Source organism: Callionymus lyra, chromosome 10, assembly GCF_982586985.1.
Source record: "Callionymus lyra chromosome 10, fCalLyr1.hap1.1, whole genome shotgun sequence".
Lineage (NCBI taxonomy): Eukaryota > Metazoa > Chordata > Actinopteri > Syngnathiformes > Callionymidae > Callionymus > Callionymus lyra.
In genome coordinates, this window is record NC_141827.1 from 19,782,971 (window position 1) to 19,804,823 (window position 21,853).

General features: G+C 37.2%; 2 protein-coding genes across 3 annotated transcripts; one reads left to right on the forward strand and one right to left on the reverse strand.

Moving 5' to 3' along the window:
* Positions 1-1,582: 1,582 nt before the first annotated feature.
* idh3b (isocitrate dehydrogenase (NAD(+)) 3 non-catalytic subunit beta) lies at positions 1,583-8,044 on the reverse strand. Of its 2 annotated transcripts, none has more exons than XM_087801109.1 (11): positions 7,980-8,044; positions 7,141-7,314; positions 6,895-7,015; positions 6,766-6,826; positions 6,560-6,692; positions 5,131-5,264; positions 4,950-5,052; positions 4,481-4,627; positions 4,293-4,387; positions 4,161-4,221; positions 1,583-1,962 (listed from the first exon to the last, which is right to left on the reverse strand). In XM_087801109.1, exons 1-11 carry the CDS (start codon positions 8,019-8,021, stop codon positions 1,885-1,887), a joined length of 1,149 nt encoding a protein of 382 aa, XP_087657235.1. In that variant the 5' UTR covers positions 8,022-8,044; the 3' UTR covers positions 1,583-1,884. The 2 variants fall into 2 exon arrangements, with proteins under 2 accessions (XP_087657235.1, XP_087657234.1); XM_087801108.1 differs by lacking the exon at positions 1,583-1,962 and adding an exon at positions 3,105-3,278.
* A 1,590-nt stretch (positions 8,045-9,634) lies between these two features.
* wdr1 (WD repeat domain 1) lies at positions 9,635-21,033 on the forward strand. The gene is made up of 15 exons (XM_087800922.1): positions 9,635-9,771; positions 11,539-11,660; positions 12,086-12,176; positions 12,842-12,989; positions 13,650-13,833; positions 14,668-14,745; positions 14,807-14,887; positions 15,716-15,949; positions 16,390-16,477; positions 16,604-16,757; positions 16,863-16,947; positions 17,020-17,130; positions 18,899-19,072; positions 19,155-19,299; positions 20,433-21,033. The coding sequence occupies exons 1-15, from the start codon at positions 9,750-9,752 to the stop codon at positions 20,537-20,539; spliced, it is 1,824 nt and encodes a 607-aa protein (XP_087657048.1). The 5' UTR covers positions 9,635-9,749; the 3' UTR covers positions 20,540-21,033.
* The last annotated feature ends 820 nt before the right edge of the window (positions 21,034-21,853 follow it).

Sequence of the window (21,853 nt, forward strand, 5' to 3'; positions counted from 1 at the left end):
AATTGAAAATATTTAAAAGAATAAAGAACTACAACTACAGTCATACACGGTCAGAGTTAAATACATTCATGATGATTCATGTTAAACATGATCAGGGGGCATCTAAAGAATGTATCCAAGTGAATAAGTCAGACCCAGTAACAGGATTTTAACTAACAATGCAAAACACCCAAGGGCTTAATTAAGTTACTTCTAATCTAATTCTAATTCTTCTAATCCAAACAAGAAGGAGTTGTCTCGCCTGCAGTTAATACAAAACTCTGCAGCGTGAATTCTGACTTGCTCTAGTAGAAGAACTCACATTTCCCCGATCCTTAAACATCTTCTCTGGCTGCCAGTTTCCTTTAGGATCAATTTTAAAATTCAGATCTATTCATGGTCAGGCTCCTCCTTACATCAGTGATCTGATCCAGCCTTACACTCCAGCTCGGGCTCTTAGGTCTGTGGATCAGAATCTACTGATGGTTTCCTGACCAGAGGAGAGAAATCCTTCCAGGCTGTTGCTCCTAAGCTTTGCAACGATCTTCCTCTCTCTTTGCGTTTGATGGATCTACTGACTCCTTTAAGAAACATCTTAAGACGTTTTTATTTGTTCAGGCTTTTCCTGGATTTTCTGGAACTACTGTGTTTGTCCAATGTGTGCATTTGTCGCAGCGCAGATTCATTTATCTTCATCATTACAAACCAATATGTATCCAGTCGAGATGTGATGCAGGTTTATTTCATTCAAGTTTTCAAAGTTCTTATTGTAATGTTTTAAATTACAGGCTTGGAATTTATATTATTTAGTGAGTTACACAATTTAATGTATACCAAATATAAAGGATGTTGAATCTCATATCAGCAAGACTGTAGCGAGCACTGTTAACGCTTATCTAAGCTAAGAAATGTGATTTTTAGCTTTAGTTTAACATGACAATTCATCCTTTTTTTTTTATAAATGTAAAACATTTAGGAATATTTTAGGTTGTACAATACACATTATACACAGTATTTTACATGCAAATACTGTGCGGAACTTCACGTATCATTTCCTATCAAGCTTTTATTTTATTTACTCCAACTTGTAGAATGTTTAAAATTTGAAATTGAAAATTTACCCAACAGAAAAACTAACCTAACCCTTACCAGATAAATTCGAGACAAAAGTTGTCTAACCCGACTCGCACTGGCCCAAGAGATGGTGGGTTAAAATGTTTAGATGCATTTTCTTTTAGACCTTATTAATGTTTAATACGCGTTTCATTATGCACCCTTGTTGTAAGGGTTGTATTGTTTCCTATTACTAACTGAGTTTTCAACGCCCACTTTACAAGATTGTTAACACAGCATGTTAAACATGGTCCAGTGCCCCCCCCACCCTGAACTGTAACCAGACACTAACCATGTACCTGCAGAATCTGCTTCAGTTGTGCAAAACTATTATAAATAAGGTGAGTTTTTCTTATCTTCTATATCATGTAACTAGTAACGTTAGTGTGGAAGTTACCTCCCTCCTCGAAGGGTATATAGTCATTGAGGATTTACGTAGAGTCACAGACCGGAATTTACGACCTTAAACTGTTTGCCATCGACCACACAGGTCACATGATCATTTATTTAATGTCAGCACAATAAAACAATCTGGATAAACTCTCTGGAAAAATAAATAATGAGGATGTTTGTAAGCACTACTGATCTTAAAGCCTTTGTGTGCAACAGCATTAGTTCAAACACCAATCATGATGATTATAGAAAGTATGCAAAAAAATGAACTACTTTGAAATGGTCCTTGATTTACAGCTCAGGAGTGACAATTGCACTTCCAAGAGCTCGAGTAACACAGGAAGTTGAAACAGAAAAGAGTGTGCGTCTCTGCAGCTGACAGACGTGCGAACACAATAGCTAATATGCCAGGTTGGCAATGACCGCCCTGGTGAACTCGTCGCTGGTGGCGTAGCCCCCCAGGTCCCCGGTGCGCACCTGTCACAAACACAAGGACAGTGTGTGTTAGTGTGTGAGCAGCTGCTGCAACACTTGTCATCGTGCAGCGTCCATGGCAGCAGGAGGTCTTCGGCCCTTGAAACATGCAGGGGAAAATACTTCACTCATAGTTAGCGACAGTCAATCGTTTGCGATTCCAATTCATAACATGATATCAACTCTGTGTCGACCAAAGAAAATAACTCGGAGGAAAAAGTTTAATGTGACATTTTCTGGAAAAAGTATTCACAGCAAGAGCTCGCTGCTTAATGAACTAGTGAAAAAGGGTTGAATGTGTTTTTCCTGTAGGACATCGGATCTTTTCCCATGAAAATGATCTCATCTGAAATGAAGAGACGGCCTTTCAATACGTAGGAAGAGCTGAGCCAGAAGACAAAGCTCTCTTATTGATCACTAGTCACCAGCTCTGTGGTGACGATATATAAATGATTAAAGAAACAAGAAAATTGTTTTCTCTGCCGGTTAGAGATAGAAACTAGGAGAGACTAGTAAAGTACTTTCTTCTCTTAGGTTTTAAACTGGGTGGAGGCCCCAGGGCAGTCCTATGCTAAAGCGGAGAAAATACTTCTATCACCTGACCCGGGAACACCTGAATATTCAGACAAAAAAGTTTGAGGCATTGTCAGGGGAAAAGTCTGGATCAGCTTAGTCTGGTTTCATACCTACACCACCTAACCTCAGATGAGTAGAAGACAATGTATTGATTCATTAATATATTTAATTATTATAAAAATTAAAGAGGGTAAACTGGAAAGGATAAACAAAATGTCATCCATTATTTTTTGTATTTAAAAAGGGTGTTAATGATGGTGAATGGCTGATGAAGCTTCATGAAACGGTGTCATGTTGTTTAGCGGACAGTAGGGGGCGCCATCAGTTTAAAATTGATGTGATGTTTAATTAGAAAATAGTCCAGTAGCCTTTAAGAAGATCAAACTACTGTAGACGCATATTTTCATTTTTTAAGTGACAGTTTTAGGCTGTGATTGTGAAATATTCTTCAATTCATATCGTACAGACAGAATCATGTATTCAAGACTCAGTCCTGATACATGACGTGAAAACGCTGCAACACTGATGTTTTCCACGAGGTGTCAGAGACATTGTCGGCAAACAAAACATGAGTGCATCATTCAGTTTAATAAGATTTAGCAACAGGCACATTTACATGTCCAAGGTTAGAATGTCATGGGGGGGTAAACATTTTAAGAGACAGGTCGGTGGCGCAGATTTTCCACCACAGCACGCATAAAATCGCTGGTGGTACAGTAACCGCCGAGATCTCGCGTCCGCACCTGGGACGTGTACACACACACACACACACACACGGGGGAAAGGGGACAAGCAGGTGAGGGATTAAAGTGAAGGAAACAGGGAGAGGAAGGCCACTTCAGACTTCGTGCAGGCAATTTTCTCAACTAAACTCACATGGTTTCAGATAAACAAGTCCAAGTGTTTAGTTAAGTTTTCTTTATTGGTTCGACCATATATACATTATTTTGTTTGTGCGTAACCACAACTATTGAGATATTTTTGCTAACAAACGTTAATCAGACTCATTTAATCCTCAGTTATGCTTTATAGATCTATTTTATCTCCAAGTTTTTCAATAAAAACAGAAAGGCGTTGCCATTACTCATATTTTTTTTATTCGGATTGATTTAAAGTTGTTTGTCAATTACAAATCAGAAAGTTGTGACTAGATTTTTGCGGATATTTAGGGCTACATCAAAATGACAAATTAAAATACCCACAGAAGAAATAAATATATATCACTAAAATCCATCCCCTTATTGTCAATGTCGTGACAAAAAGAATTCCAGAGCCAACATTAGTGGAACAATGGAAGTCAGTTTGACAGGAATTATTACTGTGAGCCGACAGAATTCTTTAATCATTAAAGCTCAATAATTTCTTATTCATTGTCATTTTTCTTTTCCTCAGAGGTCGACCATTATTCTCGTCAAATGTCCTGTATGAATGTTGGTTGCACTGGACAACAAAAATGTAATGTTATAATCCTGACTGTTACCTTTTTGTTTTCAACCTTGAATGGGTTTTAATATTTTGGCTAATGAAGTCAACGTTTCCACTTTGGCTAAAGAAGTGTATTAGAGCTGTAAGTTTTTCCACAAACCACATGTGAAAATGTAGCGAAGCAACATTGACACGCTTACCTTGCCCTGTTTGATGACCCTCTTGACAGCATCTGTCACCATTTGGGAGTGATATTCCAAGCTGAAAGCCAACATTTACAGTCAAGGAGTTTCATTGAATTCAGTGCTTGATTGACAACTTGAAAGACTCACTTGAGGTGTCGGAGCATGTTCGCACCACTCAGCAGCATGGCTGTGGGGTTGGCAATGTTCCTACCCACCGCCTGAGCGAAAGGATGACGTGCACCCTGAAATAATACGATAAAAAAGGGTTATAAAGGACAACAAACAGTGTATTTTAATTCCTAATAACTTCACAAAAGAGTGAAACGAAAACTTACGGTCTCGAATACGGCATACTCGGCACTGTAACTTTCTCCAGGGACGACTCCAGCTCCTCCAACCAGCCCCGCAGCCAAGTTGTCAATTATGTTTCCATAGAGATTAGGCATCACCAGGACATCAAACTGGTACGGATTCTGGACCAGCTGCAACCAAAGACAACAAAGATGTTACACGACAATCAGATATATTTATCGATCTCTCGATGTTTGCATAGTAGGATAAGAATTGGTGAAGATAATAGACGTCAACATTTATACAGAGACTTCCAATAACAAAGGTTGAAGGACATTAACTTGATGTGAATAAGATACTGTTAAAGAAAGAAGAGAGAAAACAATATAACGTGTGACCAAGAATGCGACCAAGAAGTAATTTTGCCACAATTTGAATTTGACCCCCTGCATCATTGTGTTTGAAAGTAGACATCTCAATATCAGTGTGTAATAGAGTTTCAAAAGTCAATACCTGCATGCAGCAGTTATCAATGATGATATTCTCATATTTGATTTTTGGATACAGTTGTGCCACCTCGGCACAGGTTTGCAGGAACAGACCATCAGCCAGTTTCCTGTCATCACATCAAAAGGCAGTTATTCAGACAGTTGTGATTAAATAGCACAAGTAGGAAAAAAAGAAAAAGCTGTACATGATGTTGGCCTTGTGAACGGCAGTGACCTTGCTTCGGCCCTTCTTCGTGGCGTAGTCGAACGCAAACTTGGCGATGCGTCTTGAGTTCGCGCGGGTGATGATCTTCAAACATTCAATCACACCAGTCACACTCTGGAGAGACAAGAGACATGTTTTTTTTTTTATAAGTTGCACAGATTTAATCTCATCACACATGATGCTAGGTGTATATATATATACAGTACTGTGCAAAAGTTTCTAAATCAATATTTGTTGTTACTTCCCTTTGCCTTCAAACCAGCATCAATTCTTAAAGGTACATTTGCACCAAGTCAGGGGTTTTGTAGGTTTCTAGTGAGGTGTATGATCAATCACTTATACCAAACAGGTTCTAATGATCAATGATCAATTTCACACGTAGGTTGAAACACAGTCATTAAGTGAAAAAGATATAGTTGTGTGGGAGCTTAAAACTGGGTGAGGAACAGCCAAACTCCAAACACCATAGCAAGACCGAGCACAGCAACAAGACACAAGGTAGTTCTCCTGCATCAACAAAGTTTCTCCCAGGCAAAGATTTCAAAGCAGACTGGGGTTCAAGCACTTTTGAAGAAGCAAAGAAATGGGCAACGTTGAGGCTCGTAGACGCAGTGGTTGGCCAAGGAAACTTAGTGCAGCAGATCAAAGACGCATGAAGCTTATGATTCACCCAAAATGTATTCTGCAGCAGGACAACGGCCCCAAGCATACAGCAAATACCTTTAAGAAATATCTTCAGCTTAAAGAAGAAGAAGAAAAAGTGATGGTATGGCCCCCACAGAGCCCTGATCTTAACATCATCGAGTCTGTCTGGGATGACATGAAGAGACAAAAGGATTTGAGAAAGCCTATATCTGCAGAAGATCTGTGGTTAGTTCTCCAAGATGTTTGGAACAATCTAAGCGTACCAAGACGACTTGATGCTGTTTTGAAGGCAAAGGATGCTCAAACCAAATATTGATTTGAACCGGACATGTTAGTGCACTTTTTACAAAGTTAGATTTTTTAACAATTTAAAGCGCTTGCAAACCACATTACATTACTTGATGGGCTGGTTTTAAGGAGTTTTTTTTTTTTAATTAGGGATTAGAAACAATTACATCAAAGGGACAGAACGTTTTTGGGAAGCAAAGCTCAGATGGTTTTGACACATTTTAAAGGAGAGGCAATGTCAAAAATGAAACAAAATCTAAAACATAAAATGATCAGGTTAAGGGATGTGTTGAAAGAAGACATGACGAAGATAGGAGTGACTAGGGAAGAAATCACAGTCCTATGTCCCAACATTATCATTATATTCTGTGACTTTAATGAGGGGTTGTCAACCTTAATATGATGGGAATACTACAATTAAAAAAACATCTATCTAATACAATAGATTAATTAAAAATGAAAATGGAATGCAATACCTCATGCTCCAGGGAACTGTACTCTCCCTCAGTCTGTTCACGAATGATGACTAGATCCAGGTTGTTGTGCCGAGTGTTGTAGCCTGGAAGACTGTTCACATGGACCACATTGGCAAACAGGTCCAGTTTACGCCTGTAAAGAGAGATGGGTCAATTCATTTTTAGATTTATAATGAAAATTTACTGGTTATTGACTAGATTTGTACCTTAGTCTCATCTCATATGAAGCCAACTCTCCTTTGTTCTCCATAGGAGTGTGAATCTTTCCTGAAATGTCAGATTTTTAGTTTATTTTTACATCAAAACGATCCTCAATGAGTCTTAATCGAACAAACCTTTAATTGCCACTTTGTTGGTCTTCATTGAAGTAAGAACCTGCTCCAGTTTCTCTTCACTAGCCATGTTCTGAACCTCACTTAGGTGAAACTCTTCAAATTCCACTGGGACATCTGCAGCCTGTGATTGCAAGACATAGATAAGTATCAACAGACGCATTCATGAAAATAATCATTATTAATATTAATATAATATTAATATTAAATAGTCATTAGTTGATTAAAATATTTGTGTATTTGTGTCACCTTAAACACGTCTTTGACAGCAGACATCAGCTCAGGTCCAACTCCGTCCCCGGGTACCATTGTGACCTTAAAGGTTGCATCTGCACGGGCGGGGGAGGTTTCGACGCCACACAGGCTTGCAGTGACACTCAGAGGTCGAGAGGCCAGCTGCTGCCACCGGGGTCCACCCAAGGTCTGAGGACAAGAAGGAAGGGTAACAGGCTCTGCTCAGCAGGTACGTCCAGTGGAAAGTTAACGCCATTTAAATTGAATAAAATGACACGTGTGTGTCGTCATTCAAGAGAATGTAAAAATGCATCTATACCTGAGCTCAGATGGTTGAATAAAATCAATGGATGGATAAAGAAATAGATCCCAGAGCAGTGGAACATCCTCCTTATCTTGTCAATTTAAAAAACTATGCAAACCTGGGACCCATTGGATTACACACTCTTTTTGTTTCCTGATGTATTGACATTTGAGAGGAAACACAACAGGCAGTTTGTTATACTGCTAAGCTCAAATGTCAAATAAAAATGTTTCATCACTTTGTTTAGACTTAAATGAGATATTTTGGCTCGAATATAACTACTAGATAAACACACGTGGGTGGCGGACATGATGGAATACAGTATTTAGAAAATAGAAACATAAAATATATTAAGTAATAAGAATTGTTGATCACATTAACCCAACAATATCAACATGATGCTGTGAAGACTGTGTCAACTAAGGTGTGCCTCGTTTGTAAGCGATAAAAAAACGATACAATCATTAATCACAGCAAAATAAATCAGTTTACATTAGATTTGATATTTCATGTCCATTTTTTTGTTATAATAAAGCAGATCTAAACTCACCTTGGCCAATGTTACCAACCCTCCTCTAAAGACAGCCGCCATGGTTAGATGCAGTTTCTTCTTCTGTGGTGAGCTAAGCTTGACGACTATGGAAATGGGACACCTAGTGGACAGAAGGTGCATCTCGCCAACGGGCTGTCATTGAGGCGCTGTCAACAAAGAAAGCAGCAAAACAGAAACAATCAAATCAGGATAAGAAGCAGGGCCGGGTCTAGGCAGGGGCAAGAGGGGGCCTGGCACAATGCCCCCTCATGATTTTTGGCTGCCCCCTCATACATGCCTGTCTAGACCCGGCCCTGATAAGAAGTCATTAGATGTGTAAATTAAATTGTATTTTGTAACATTTCTCAATAGATTAAACTAAGGTTAGTCAATTATAAAATACGTACATTCATTTGAAGTTTTATGAATACTAGTAAAAAAAAATCGAAAAACCAAACCCAATACGACACAAAAGACTTAAGGTAGATTTTTTTTTAAAATAAATGTTTAACAAATGAATAACAATAAAACAAATCAAAATCTTTTGGCCTTTTTTGTTATCACGACCTATTTAAAATTAAACAGCAAGTGCTTAAACATTCATCTCCATATAATGGTACAATATCAACTCATTTTATAAGGAAAATGAAGGCTTCATGAAATGTTTATTTGTGTAAATATCCGATTGTGTATGTTTGAGTGGGCTCTTATTGTCTTGTTGAATTTGATTAAAGTATATAACATCTTCAGAATCAGAACCATAAACTTTTATTGTCAGTGCTGTAAATGCAACATAGGATTTTTTTTTGTGTGCTAGGAGTTGAGAATAAAATAATTTAATAAGAAAACACACAACATAGGCAATAGAAAAACAGAATCAAGCCTCATCATGGCTAAAGTAAAATATATAATACACCCACTATTCTCTTGTTGTTGAGTTAAAATCGGCCTTATCATGCAGATTAGTTTAAACTGCTCAATGTCTAACCCAGGGCATCAACGTGTTTGAAGTCATTTATTTATAAAGTTCTCCCTTGTCGGAAATCTCAGCGATCGAGAGGTTACGAGAGCAGAGTCCTTTATGATAATGGATTCACTCCTCAAGCCAGTTGTAATCACACCCAGCTTTGTTTATACAACAAGTCCTTTGGAGGTGAAGACTTCCGGGATTGATGACGCAAGGTGACAAACCCTGACAATTAACCAATCAAAAACAGAATCAAGCCTCATCATGGCTAAAGTAAAATATATAATACACCATCCCTTTACCGGCTATGTCACTTAAAACATATCGACACTTAAATATTTCTACAATTCCTTTCATATTTTTAAACTCCTCAGCCTTAATGGAATTTATAATCTTTTAGAGGACATGAGGCGGATAGGTATGACTGGATGATGATTAATTGAATTTCATTTACTTTTATTTCATTCATTTTATTAGTTCAATATATTAATAGAATTAAAGTTTTTTGATTCTTATAATGGATAATTATGAAAATATGTTTATAAAACAGGGAATTATTCATCATGTAATGGAGTCACTAATAGAGGAGGAATAAGAAAGTTGTCTGTCATCATGTGTCTGTCACAGGTTTGAGCCTGACAGTCATCCTCAGGGAAAAATCCCCCATGTTCAGCATTGCTGGCTGAGACGACCATATATGGGCATCGTCTGACAGAGCGAGAGCGCTACCTGCTTCCGTGTTTGTGTGTTCAGGGTGTGCTCAGCTGCCTCCGCCGCTTCATTCATTTTCTCTGAAAAACGTCAAGTAAGCGGCCAGAAAAATGCCTGGAGAAGTGACCCACAGTAAGTATGACATGCATACACGAGCCTGTGAAAATTTCTTCTTTCAACGATATAGTTTGTTACAGATACGCTAGTCGTATGAGCTAGCTTGCTAGTTAGCCTCACCCATAGCTGTTACATTTGACGTTTCAACATGTGAAAAAAAAACTCTAAATGGGAATTAATTCAACGATAAGTGTTTGTGTCAAACGTGTCATCATCCAAGAGGGTATGTTGCGAACAAACGGTGTCTTCTAGACTGGAATAAGTGAGCCGGTTGTATTAGTCAGAGACCAGAAATAGTTTCAGTCGCATCGCTTTGTTATTACATGTCCAGACAGAGTCGCTACAAGGAAGTGGAACATGGAGCCTCAACTGCACCCGCAGTAACTCCACCGTCACTCTCAACTGTATGAGCGTATATTTCACTCTTCTTTAGTCGATCATTCTTATTAAATTATTTTTATTCAATGTACACAACTGATCGCATTTGAGAGTCACATTGAATGGATGCTTATAGGTTATATAAGTAGTGAGTTCGACCATTAAGGGCTGCTATTGATCATCTTGTGTAAGCTTTTCTGTGTTTGATCAATACACTTTTATTTTATCCTGGTTTCCTACAATTACCTATTGGCTAAAAATAACTGTATTTATAAAGCACGTTATGAGTGAGATCGCAACTCGAACGGCAATTCACTTATTCTATGTAAACTATTCAAATAACATGGCATCCATTTGTTAATCAAATGAATGTTACACTTGTTCTATTTGTGTAGGGATAAATAAATCGGATCTCGGGTAACATGACAATGGGGTTAAGATAAAATTGTAAGAGGGTTAAACCTAAAACGGAGATGAATCAGAGATGAATCAGAACTGGACTGAGTTAAGGTCGGTGAATGCAACAACAGCATCTATCTTAACGTATTTGGGTTGTTGCAACAATTGCACTCGGTCTGCTGCGGACCCTCTGGAAGGCTGTTGCATAGATGTGGACTTTGATAAGAAAACTATTCCTCATTAGGGTTGCAATGGCTTGTTTAGACAAAACTGCTTGAGGAAGTTCAAATGGGTCTAAAGGCCTGTCCGAAGGGCAGGAAGAATCTTTTAGAGACGAGAGCCGTACCGGTAGTTGATAAAGAGCTATTTTCACGACTAATCTGTAGATGCACCAACAAATGTGTAGTCCCTCACCTGTACAAGTTTCATATATGGAATCAGTTCATATTAACTTCAATGCTTAGAATTGTTAGATAAGCTGGTTGATGAATGTTTTTTTTAGTTGTAAAGGTTTTTCATCAATTTGAGAATTTATTATTTAATTATATCCAGACATACAGACACTTGTAGTGAACTAAATGTGTAATGCAATGTTTTATTAATGGAATTGTATTTTGAATGGAGTCATAAAAGCATACCGAGGCAATTTAATCCTTCACTTAATAAAATATTTAAAAGTACAACTTGACCATCTGGAGAACAGAAATACTGCATATAAACATTAGGACTGACATGACTTTGCTAAAGAGATGTTTGTTAAAGTTTTTGATTTGAATAAAAATTAGTCTATTACTATAATTTTTACACATTATGTTGAATTGATGTAATTTAATATTAAAACGCTAGTGTAGGTAGTACATGTTTAGTGATTTATAACTTGTTACATTCAGTAAAACAATGTTTAAAGTACTACAAGGGCATCCAAATGACCATTCTCCACTCAAAAGGTTGATTTTTTTGTTCAGTAAAAAAAATAATTCCACTTGCTGTGTCATGTTTTTATAGAGTCTACATTTGCCAGTCTCCCGCAAATGGAGAGGGGAGTTGCTAAGGTCATTAACGGGGATCCCAAAGGCAAGAACTTTCTGTACACCAACGGGAAATGTGTCATCATCAGGAACATTGAAGTAAGTGGTTTTAACGGCTTTTAATCTTTAGTCAACGTTTTGCATTCCAGTGTTTTCTAATCATTTTATTGATGCAAAAGATCGGGCAAATCAACATTTTATATAAATTAACTATTTTAACAGTAGAAATACAGCACTTTGTTTGCGCACACACCATTTTTCTCATTTTAGTTATATATGTATTGTTTTTGTAGTGGTGGTGATTTTTCAAGGCATCGATTGTAAATTATCAGTTTGTTGAAAGACTTCTGCTTTGAATAAACTGTTTTGTATTCCATTTATTCAACAATATTCTGAGCTGCTTAAACTTTTTAACCTGAAACTTGCATGAATATTGTAACAAATTTACTATTCACAATATTTTGTGCATTTAGAAACTTCTATATGTGTCGATGTAATCTCTCACTATCTCCTTCCCTGTAAAGAACCCAGAGATTGCAGATGTTTACACTGAACATGCTCATCAAGCAACCGTGGCAGCTTATGCACCAAGTGGATTCTACATCGCTTCTGGAGGTGAATAATGGGACGCAAGGCTGCTCAGAAAATGAATTGATTATTTAAATTGTTAACAATGTGATTTTGCAGTTGGATGTGATGATTATTTGTACAAGAAGCATATTAATTCCTGTCATGAACCAGCCACACTGACTGATAATTATTACAACATAAACTAGAGTGTTGATAAGGTAAAAGAAAGCATAAGGGTTTACTTTATAATGCAATTGTAGATTTCAATATAGGATCTGCAAAAAGTTTCCAAAAGCAGGGATATTGAGAAAGTTATTTAATTACAAAAGAAATGCAGTCATGCCTTCAGCAACTTTAACTAGAAAAGCACTCTGGGAGCGAAGACCTTTCCTGATTGACCACAATAATTTATACCTACAAACACCTTAAATTAAAACATTTAATTCAACTGGTGTTGATCTGGATTACTGTCTATATTCAGATCACTGCGTCTTCCGTGCCACGCTCAGGCATATCTGCCAGGATTACATCACGATACTTCTAAACACGGTGGTTGAGTTTCAGCTGTTAGAAGCCATACAAGTCAGTAGCATACTTTAAGTTAGTCCATCGATGACCAATTCTTAAATGGTTTCATCCGTTTTTTTGAACTGGTTTATTGCCTCTAATGCATTAATCTCTTATTAACATGACCGCTTCTGTCATTTAAGATGCTTCTGGAAAAATTCGGATCTGGGACACCACCCAAAAGGAGCACCTGCTTAAGTATGAATATCAACCAATCACTGGCAAGGTTAAGGATATTGCTTGGACGGAAGACAGCAAGAGACTTGCTGTTGTTGGTGATGGACGGGAGAAGTATGTGTTTTGTTTCTTTCAATTAAATACTTGATGCATTTTAAGTTTCATCCTCTCCGCTAGTTTGATTATGCTATTGTGAAGACATTTCCCTGCTTTGTCTGCCGTGATTGGTCCAAGATGAATTATAATAATTTATTTAACTTTACCTTTAAATTATGACAAAAATAATTGTATTAAATTGTGTATACAACACATAATACAAGCCTCTAAGTAGGACAAATAAATGATTCGCAGTTACATTCGGAAATAATAAATACATTGAATGTAATTATTTTACTTTATAAAAGCAGGATCTCATTATCAGAGCAAAGAAGTTTCAATAAAGAAGTTTTTTTTAAGCAAAATTTGCATTTTTATTGCAGAAATGCAAGCTTTTTTTTGTCTTCATATAATTTATTTTACGTGTATGCTGAAAAACCAGGAAATGCTGTAAAATCGAGGGCCTTGTTTTCAAAAAGATAATATCCTGGAACATCTTGAAGTTATTTTATAAAGCTCTATACATAAGAACAGGTAGAATAATGTGAAATAACTGCCTTTTTTAAAATTCCAAAAGCAAACATGTGTTTCCTCTCTGCACATGCGAAGACATTTTCCATTAATCCATCTTCAAGAGCAACTCTATGATTTTAACATTAATCCGAACCTTTTTTAAAGGTTTGGAGCCGTCTTCCTGTGGGACTCTGGCTCCTCAGTCGGAGAGGTTTCTGGACACGCCAAAGTGATCAACAGTGTATCCATTCGTCAAAAAAGGCCGTACCGCTTGATCACAGGGAGCGACGATACAACCAGTTCCTTGTATGAGGGTGTGCCCTTTAAATTCAAGGTCACGCTGGTGCCCGTAAGTATCTACAGGCCTTCAAAAAATGTATGCTTGACTTCTAGTTGAATGTTTAGAATATGCTTAATATATGCCCTTTTTTTCTCTCAAACCAAAACCATGTCTATTTGAAATGAGATCTGATGCGTTCAGGGATCGAGCCCTGACTCGGTATTGACGTTTTTACTAGTTTCTTTTGTTTTTATTGTGTTGTGGCTACAGCAGCAAACTTGAATCTATTAATTTGTTTATTTTTGTTCTGTGTCGCGCCATCATTTATACATTTTGCCTTTAGCCAACGTTTCATACACAGAATTTTAAGTTTTAAAAATTGCTTTTTGTTTTTAAAAAACATTTAATATATCATTTTAATTTTCAAAAGAAAAAAATTAAAGTTTCAAATATGAATTTTACATTTGTGGACATCACAACACGCGTGCAACCATTGAATATTTGCAGATCACCCTCCTTGCAGTCACAAATATTACTGGGACAAAAATAGCTCCATAGTTTATGCTACTCACTACAACAAAGAGTTTTTGGATTAAGTGCAAGCAGACGTGTATCTAAGATGAAACTTGTGCAGTTTGTTTTGAGTGAAATCTCGATGAGCGAACACGGCATTGACTTTATTGAGTCTGTCACACTCTGCTGGTCTTTGACATTGTGGCTTTGTTCGACCAATTTTCCCATTACATAACACACTCTGTAAATTCCTGTCTTTGAGAGCCACAAAAAAGAGAAGAAAAGAAGCTTGTTTGAAAAAGTTTGTATCTTAAGTGTTTAGATGGAGCTGAGTAAAACGACTCTTTTTCTTTTCTTTTGTAATTTCCGCTCTCCCTGTCCACATTTTAGAATCACACCAACTTTGTCAACTCTGTTCGTTACTCTCCTGATGGAGAGCACTTTGTCACTGCATCAGCTGACCGCCAGGTAAGTTTCAAAATAAAATGTGGATTGTTTAAAGTGCTTAATCACAATTTGTTCGTTGCAGATTGTCTTGTACAAAGGTGGTGATGGTGAGCGTGTTTTATCGTTCGGCGGAGAAACAGCCCACAGTGGAGGAGTCTATGCTGTAAGTTGGCTTTAGGATTGTAAACCTTTAGGGCGTTTCTGAGTTATGACTGAAACATTCAAGTGTGACGGTGCCTCCTGAAGGCATGTCATGTCATGACATGACTGACCGTTGCTTCAGTGAGGGTTGATAGGGAGAAAATTTAAATTAATCATCGTTTTACGACCCCTTAGCTCTTCACCTGACCTAAAGCTAACCGGCAAACGGCAGTAGAAAAAAATCATTAAAACATTTGAAGAGGATTCGCAAACGGCACTTTTATACACATATAATCTTTCTATTATATTTTTGATATATAAAAAAAGGTTTTCTTCACAACGGACCAACAAATTTCTCTGTTCCAGTAGGATGTTATTTGATATTACAAATATTTAATAAAATATGGGGAACATGCCAAAATGACAAAAAAATTATGATTTTTTGTTTTTAATTGTGATGTATATGCATGAAAAAACCTATGGGAATATAATCTTTTCTGTATATCAACCAATCAAACTGGAATGAAACTTTATGTAACTGGCATCATACTAGATTTTGATAAATCGCATGAATCACAATTACATTTGAGTGTTGTAGCTAAACTGATGTCAATAATATGAGAATATAAATTATTTCTGAACAAAGAGAAAAAAAACTAGTTAGCCTATTTTTACAAATAAAACATCTTGCAACAACTGCGTCATTTCATTTTAAAGTCATGTTTCTTCATATCACAAACTCGTAAAGACAAATGTATAACGAGGTCCATACTGGACATAAACAAACAAATATTCACATGTTTCTTCGTGAATTCTCTTTTAACTAAATCCTTGTTTGTCCCCCTCTCAGGTCAGCTGGAGCCCAGACAGCTCCCAGCTGATCTCGGCTTCAGGCGACAAGACTGTCAAGCTCTGGGATGTTGAGACCGGTAAGGCGGTCACCACCTTCACATTAGGTGGCGACGTGATGGACCAGCAGCTGGGCTGCCTGTGGCAGAACAACCACCTTCTCAGCGTCTCCCTGTCAGGAAACATTAACTACCTGGACAAGAACAACCCCAACGTGCCTATCCGCACCATTAAGGTGAGGGAAGGTGTTATGGATGAATGGATAAACGAAGTTTGTCTTGGAATTATTTTTGTTTGGTACTGCATTTTTCAACCATTATTTTTTTTTTACTGTGGTGGAATCAGTGCTGAACAACTGTTAGGTAGCAGCTGTGGATTAGTGTGGATTAATCGGCTTCTTAAAAGCTCTGTTTAGAATGTTTTTGTTGAGAATTATTGTGGTGTTTGGAGTTTTATCTGGATTTAGGAAGACTTTTAAGGAATTTACATTAGATTTCCTTTTTTTTATTTTTTTATTTATTGTTTCATCCATTGTTAAAAGTTGAGTCAGTCCTCTCTTGCATACATTTTTCCTCCTGTCAATTGACTTGAAAAATAAATAAATAGGATATTGTTAAACAAATGGCTTGTTAAATATTTTAACTACTGTTTATTTTTTTTATGTTTTGTCTTCAGGGTCATACTAAATCGATCCAGTGTTTGGCGGTCCACAGAAGCGAAGGTCGATCAGTCATCTACTCTGGCAGTCACGATGGCCATATTAATATCCTTTTAATGGTGACGATCAATCTCTGAATGAATGTTAGAATATAAAGTTAGTTCATCTCGCATGGATCGTTGTTCGTTTTGTGACACAGTCGATAGTACATGTCCTTAACCACCTCTTCACATTACTGGGACGCCAACAGTGGAGATAATGATTGTTTCAAGGGGAAAGGCCACAGCAACCAGGTGAGCAAAATGGTGGTGGAAGGCGACGACCTGGTGACCTGTGGAATGGATGACACTCTGCGCTTCACCAACCTTAACAAAAAGGAATACAGGTGATTTCTAAACAAATTCTTGATCCTTTTTTGAATAAATCATTGCAGAAATTCAGCTGTTCATTCATGATAATGTTGTGTAAATAAAAATTGCGTTGATTTCAGTGCCTCCGATGTGGTGAAAATGGACTGCCTGCCCAAAACAATTTCTACATCAGGCAGTTTGGGTCTGGCTGTTTGTACTGACCAGGTAATCCGTTCTTTGTTTAAATCCTTCATTAGAACCTTTTTTTTAAATGCTGGTGAAATGTGTTTTTCTTAGGTGGTGCTGCTGAGGGATAAAAAGAGGGTGTTCACTTTGGATAAGCTGGCCTATGAACCAGAGGTTGGAGTCATTCATCCGGGGGGAACGACAGCGGCAGTGGCGGGATCAGTAAGTTGTTACTGAGGCTTTGTTGTGACGTCCAGTCTTCGAATTTAAACCTTTTAAGGTCAAGTGTGGCCTTAAAGAAAACGTAAATATTTCATGTTATTCTTAACACCTATTGAAAACAACAAGAAAGTAAAATGACAACTTCAATACATATTTTCAGTCATTTATTTGACTTGCAACAAATAATGCAATAACATTTTTAATTAATGCACCGGGGTTTGACATAAAGTTTATTTTAGCATATCAGCTATGCATTAACATCTTGTGCTTTTACTGCTAGTAATTAATCATTTATAACAAATATGTCTTATAACAAATATTCACGATCTTAAATAAATGGCCCCTTTCCATGTGTATATATATAGATATATATATATCTATATATATATATATAGATATATATATATCGCCATGCAATTATCTTCTATCAATATTGTTTTCATTAGCAGCTAAAATTCAATGTTTACTAAGAGTATACAAATCCACGTATGTTACACACGCTGACAGCCACAAATCAAAATAAACACACATAAACAACATCGACAGGTTAAGGAACAGGCGAGTTTCAAGGGAAAACGAACCACTAAATACTTTAAGCACTGCATTTAAACAATGAATTAAACTTACCCAAAAACGTTGTGTATTTTGCTTAATTTTAATGATTTTAAATTATGTTAATTCGTCTAAAGAATTACCCTACCAGTATTTATTAACAAATTAAAAGCCAAGGGCGGTCACGGCAGGTTGTTGCCGTAAACACAGGTAGTTGCTGCGTTTAAATTCTAACCCTGGATGCTTAGGAACCCAATCTCGGTGTCGGATGCACTTCTTTCCAGTTTTTTTTCAAACAAAATGAAATTGAATTGCCTAATTTGATCATTTTTCAGGGAGAAAGAAAAGTAGTACAGTTGGAGCAACTCTCCTTTTTAATGTATTATTTCTTATAGTTGTGCTTTTCAGTTCAGTTGCTCCTCTTCAGGTTTTATTGTAATGTCTCTGTTTCATAGTGGGGTTCATATGCTTGGGGGTCGAATACATGTTTTTTTTTGTTTTTTTTACGTTTTATGTTATGGTTTCTATTGATAATGTGTTCCGAATTTTTGTTGTGCAAAATTGTATTGTAGCATACATGTGTGTGTAAATGGAGTGAATTATTGGCAGACATTTCTTCTTTCATCCCCATTTGTTATTATATTTGAGGGTATGGTCTTGAGTGTGTTCAATAGATTACCTTTCCGAGTTTTGACGATATAAATAACCAATAATGTTGGACACGCCGCTAGACTCCAGACCCAAAAATATAACTTTGCAACTTAATCTGGAGCCATCATATCTTATTTTTTAATTTAATCCGCACTGTTTTCATAGTTTGCTCGACTTGAATATTAAAATGTTTTCGGTAATTTAACTTTATCCTAGTAACCGCTAGAGGGAGCTCAAGTGTCGTTCGCAAGTTTCTGCTACTCCTTGCACTCATGTAGCATTGGCAATTAAAACCAACTTGTTAATATGACTGAGAAAATACTTTTTAAAATTTTTCCACTCGGAGAAGTTTGCCATCAGTGCAGTCTTAATGCCAAGGTAGTTGCCAAGGCGATCAATATAAATAACTTTCTTAGTGTTGTCGCTTCATTCATTGGAATTGTCTCTATGGAGCACGGGGCAAAGATGTCCAAAAAAAGTTAGAAACGCAAAAAATGTGGCTTGCTGTATTGGCTGGTGCAACAATTAATGTTTATTAATTTTGGTGTGGTGCTCCTCTTTGCAGGATGGGGCCGTTCATCTCTACTCCATTGAAGGCAACACTTTGAAGGATGAAGAGAGAATTGTCCAGACGGAAGGGGTGCCCACAGACATTGCCTACTCCGGGAACGGTGCCTACCTGGCGGTCGTCGACAACAAGAAAGTCGCCAGAGTTTTCAGCGTAGCAGATGATTACGCGGTAAGCAGATATAGTGTAACATTCATGATGTCGTCGTGGAGAACAAAACACAAAACTGTTTTTGTTTTGTTTTTTTCACCAGGTCCTGAACAACTTTTACGGACACCATGCTAAACCAACGGTTCTGGCCTGGTCACCTGACAACGAGCACTTTGCCACCGGTGGGATGGACATGTTGGTTTATATCTGGGCCGCGAGTGACGGCGACAGCAGGATTAAAATTCCAGGTAAACCTTGACAAGCAATAGTCTGAAGGCTGGGTTTGTTGACGCAACTCAACTGTGACACACACGCACACACACACGCATACATTACATTCATGCTTACAAAGATGAGAAAACCATCTGCAATCTGGGAGGCAAAGTGGAAACACTCATTCAGTTTCTATCAATTCTTATTTTTGCATAGATTTTTTTTTCCAATCACAAAATTATAGCTCCATTTCGACTCAGATCTCTCTTCCTCTGACGGTTTGATCGGAAACCTGGGAACTATTATTATGGAACTCATACTTGCAATAGATGGAAAACAAATTACTTGTTTTAAATGCAAATGACGCAAAATGGAAAAGCCAAAAATAATCATATGTAATGTGAAGTTTTGTAAAAGCTGGAAATGGATCCCATCCGGTTTACTTTTTATTCTTTTTTTTTTCTTTTTTTTAGGATTATTAAAAAAAAAAAAAAATCATGATTAGTAAGTTTCTATTTGGGTTTTAAACCACTTAAACATAGTTTTTACAATATGAATATGATGTTAATATAATGTTTAAGATATATATTCGGCCTCCTGCGCATTTTTTTTTTTCTGTCAACTTCAGAGAGAGACGAAGGGTTTTGTTAAACACGTGATGACATGAAAACTGTTTGTTCATCATCACACCTTCACTACCCTCTCATTTGTTGTTGAGTGTTGTTGCCAAGAGGGAAAAGTTCTGCCAATAGTTCTGGGTGTGTCCACTTCTAAATGGGTTCTGGCTGACAATATGGAGTAATGCATTCCACTATATCAGATGATTATTTTTGCTTTCTGGCTGTAGAAAACCATTCTATATAATACTGAAATTTCTTGTATGTTAAGTTTAAAAATTAATCACATGATTAGTAATGCAATGTTTTTTGTCTGTCAAAATAAATCCAAAAATAAGAAGCACATAATGGTGGTGGATAATTGTGCAAATGTTATTTTCATTTACTTCTCAATACTTAATTTTCACTCCGTTTTATATATTATTATTTATATAGACGTAGACTCTCTTGGCCTCTACACATTTTCACCCCATCATCCCTGTTGTGTTTAGTGTTCATTCTAAGGAGGTTTCATGTCTTTAGGTGTGACTTTGTGTATTTTCTGTCCACAGATACTCACCGGTTGCACCACACCACCGGCCTGGCCTGGATCGATGAGCACACTCTAGTCACAACATCCCATGATGCATGTGTCAAGCAGTGGACTGTAAAATACTGAGATGACAACCCTTTCTAATCCTCCAGGACAAGGACTACTATAGGAGAACGACACCCCCCCCCTTTTTTTTTCACGGTTTTTCATGTCGTCTGTAAAATCCAAATTGTAAAAATGTGTGTGGCTTAATCGGTGACCCTTGAGGCAAGGAAGCTAAAACATGAAAGTGCTTTTTCCATCTCTTGAGTGTAACGGACCCTGCTCAACATTCCATAAGTAACGGGCTTCACTAAGATTGTCGCCGACTAAACGTATCCGGACACTTCCCCCAACTTCCGCATTTGTAGGAAAATCTTTCAGTGACATTCCCGAGAAGAGTCGTCCTGTCGATACTTTCCTTACTCCTACTTTCTCATAGCGCTTACATTCAGCCGGGGGAGCAATAATCTAAAAATAAATAAATAACAATCATAATTGCTGTCTATTCAGTTGTATCGTTGCCGTGTTCTCACTTTGTGTCTTTATGCATTCATTACCAATAAAACACTTTTTATGCATTCCTCTTTTATCTGATCTTTTCAAGTGACCTCGTTTGAAACTTCAATAGGAAGCTCATGTTTTCACTGAAAACGTAAGTGTTGTTCACTCTCTGTCCCAGATGTAAGTTCAAGGAAAACAACGTGGCCTGAATAAGATTCTAGAGACCAGCAGAGGGCGCTGTTCATTCAACGACTAGGTTAACCACAAATACGATTTTTATCGGTGAATGTAAAAACTTTTTTTTTAACAGGTATAAACACTTGTACACGTTTGACATGAACGTTACCTGATTGTAAAGAACATGAGATGATACATTGTAATATTAATGCGACCGTGTTCAAGTCGCGTCTCCATTGACCACCGTGATGACGTCAGGCTAAAGGTCAAAGGGGAGACCCCGGTTTACCCGAGAACAGTCGGGGCTCAAACGGTAGCTTAGAGCAACAAGGTTTAATTCCCAAATGTTGACGCAAACATTACATTTGATCCAGTTTGAGTAGGAATTTCATCTGCTAGCGCTGAAGGAAAATGACAGACTAGCATGTCAATCATCTTCACCATGACAGGTCAGTAATGTTCTATTTTTAGTTTGCTCCTCCCAACTATTTTATTTTACCTTAAAATCCTAATTATATATACATTTTCCACTTAACCATTTACTTACTAATAATAAAAATGGTAAGTAATTTAAAAGTGTTTATTTAGAAGTAAAGCAGCGTTTGTTTGGCAATTCAAGACCATTTTACATGAATATGTATAATATAATTATAACTGTTGTTTTGTATGCATGTGCGAGTGTGTTGAAGCGTCTTGTCTCGATATACCGACACTCCTTCA

Coding starts and splice junctions, on each gene's coding strand:
- idh3b (XM_087801108.1), bottom strand. CDS start 8,021: ATGGCGGCTGTCTTTAGAGGAGGGTTGGTAACATTGGCCAAG. Junction 6,693..6,765: donor TCATATGAGATGAGACTAAG/GTACAAATCTAG, acceptor CTCTCTTTACAG/GCGTAAACTGGACCTGTTTG. Junction 4,222..4,292: donor AACATGCTCCGACACCTCAA/GTGAGTCTTTCA, acceptor GTTGGCTTTCAG/CTTGGAATATCACTCCCAAA.
- wdr1 (XM_087800922.1), top strand. CDS start 9,750: ATGCCTGGAGAAGTGACCCACA. Junction 15,950..16,389: donor TGCCTATCCGCACCATTAAG/GTGAGGGAAGGT, acceptor TTTTGTCTTCAG/GGTCATACTAAATCGATCCA. Junction 16,948..17,019: donor TGGCTGTTTGTACTGACCAG/GTAATCCGTTCT, acceptor TGTTTTTCTTAG/GTGGTGCTGCTGAGGGATAA.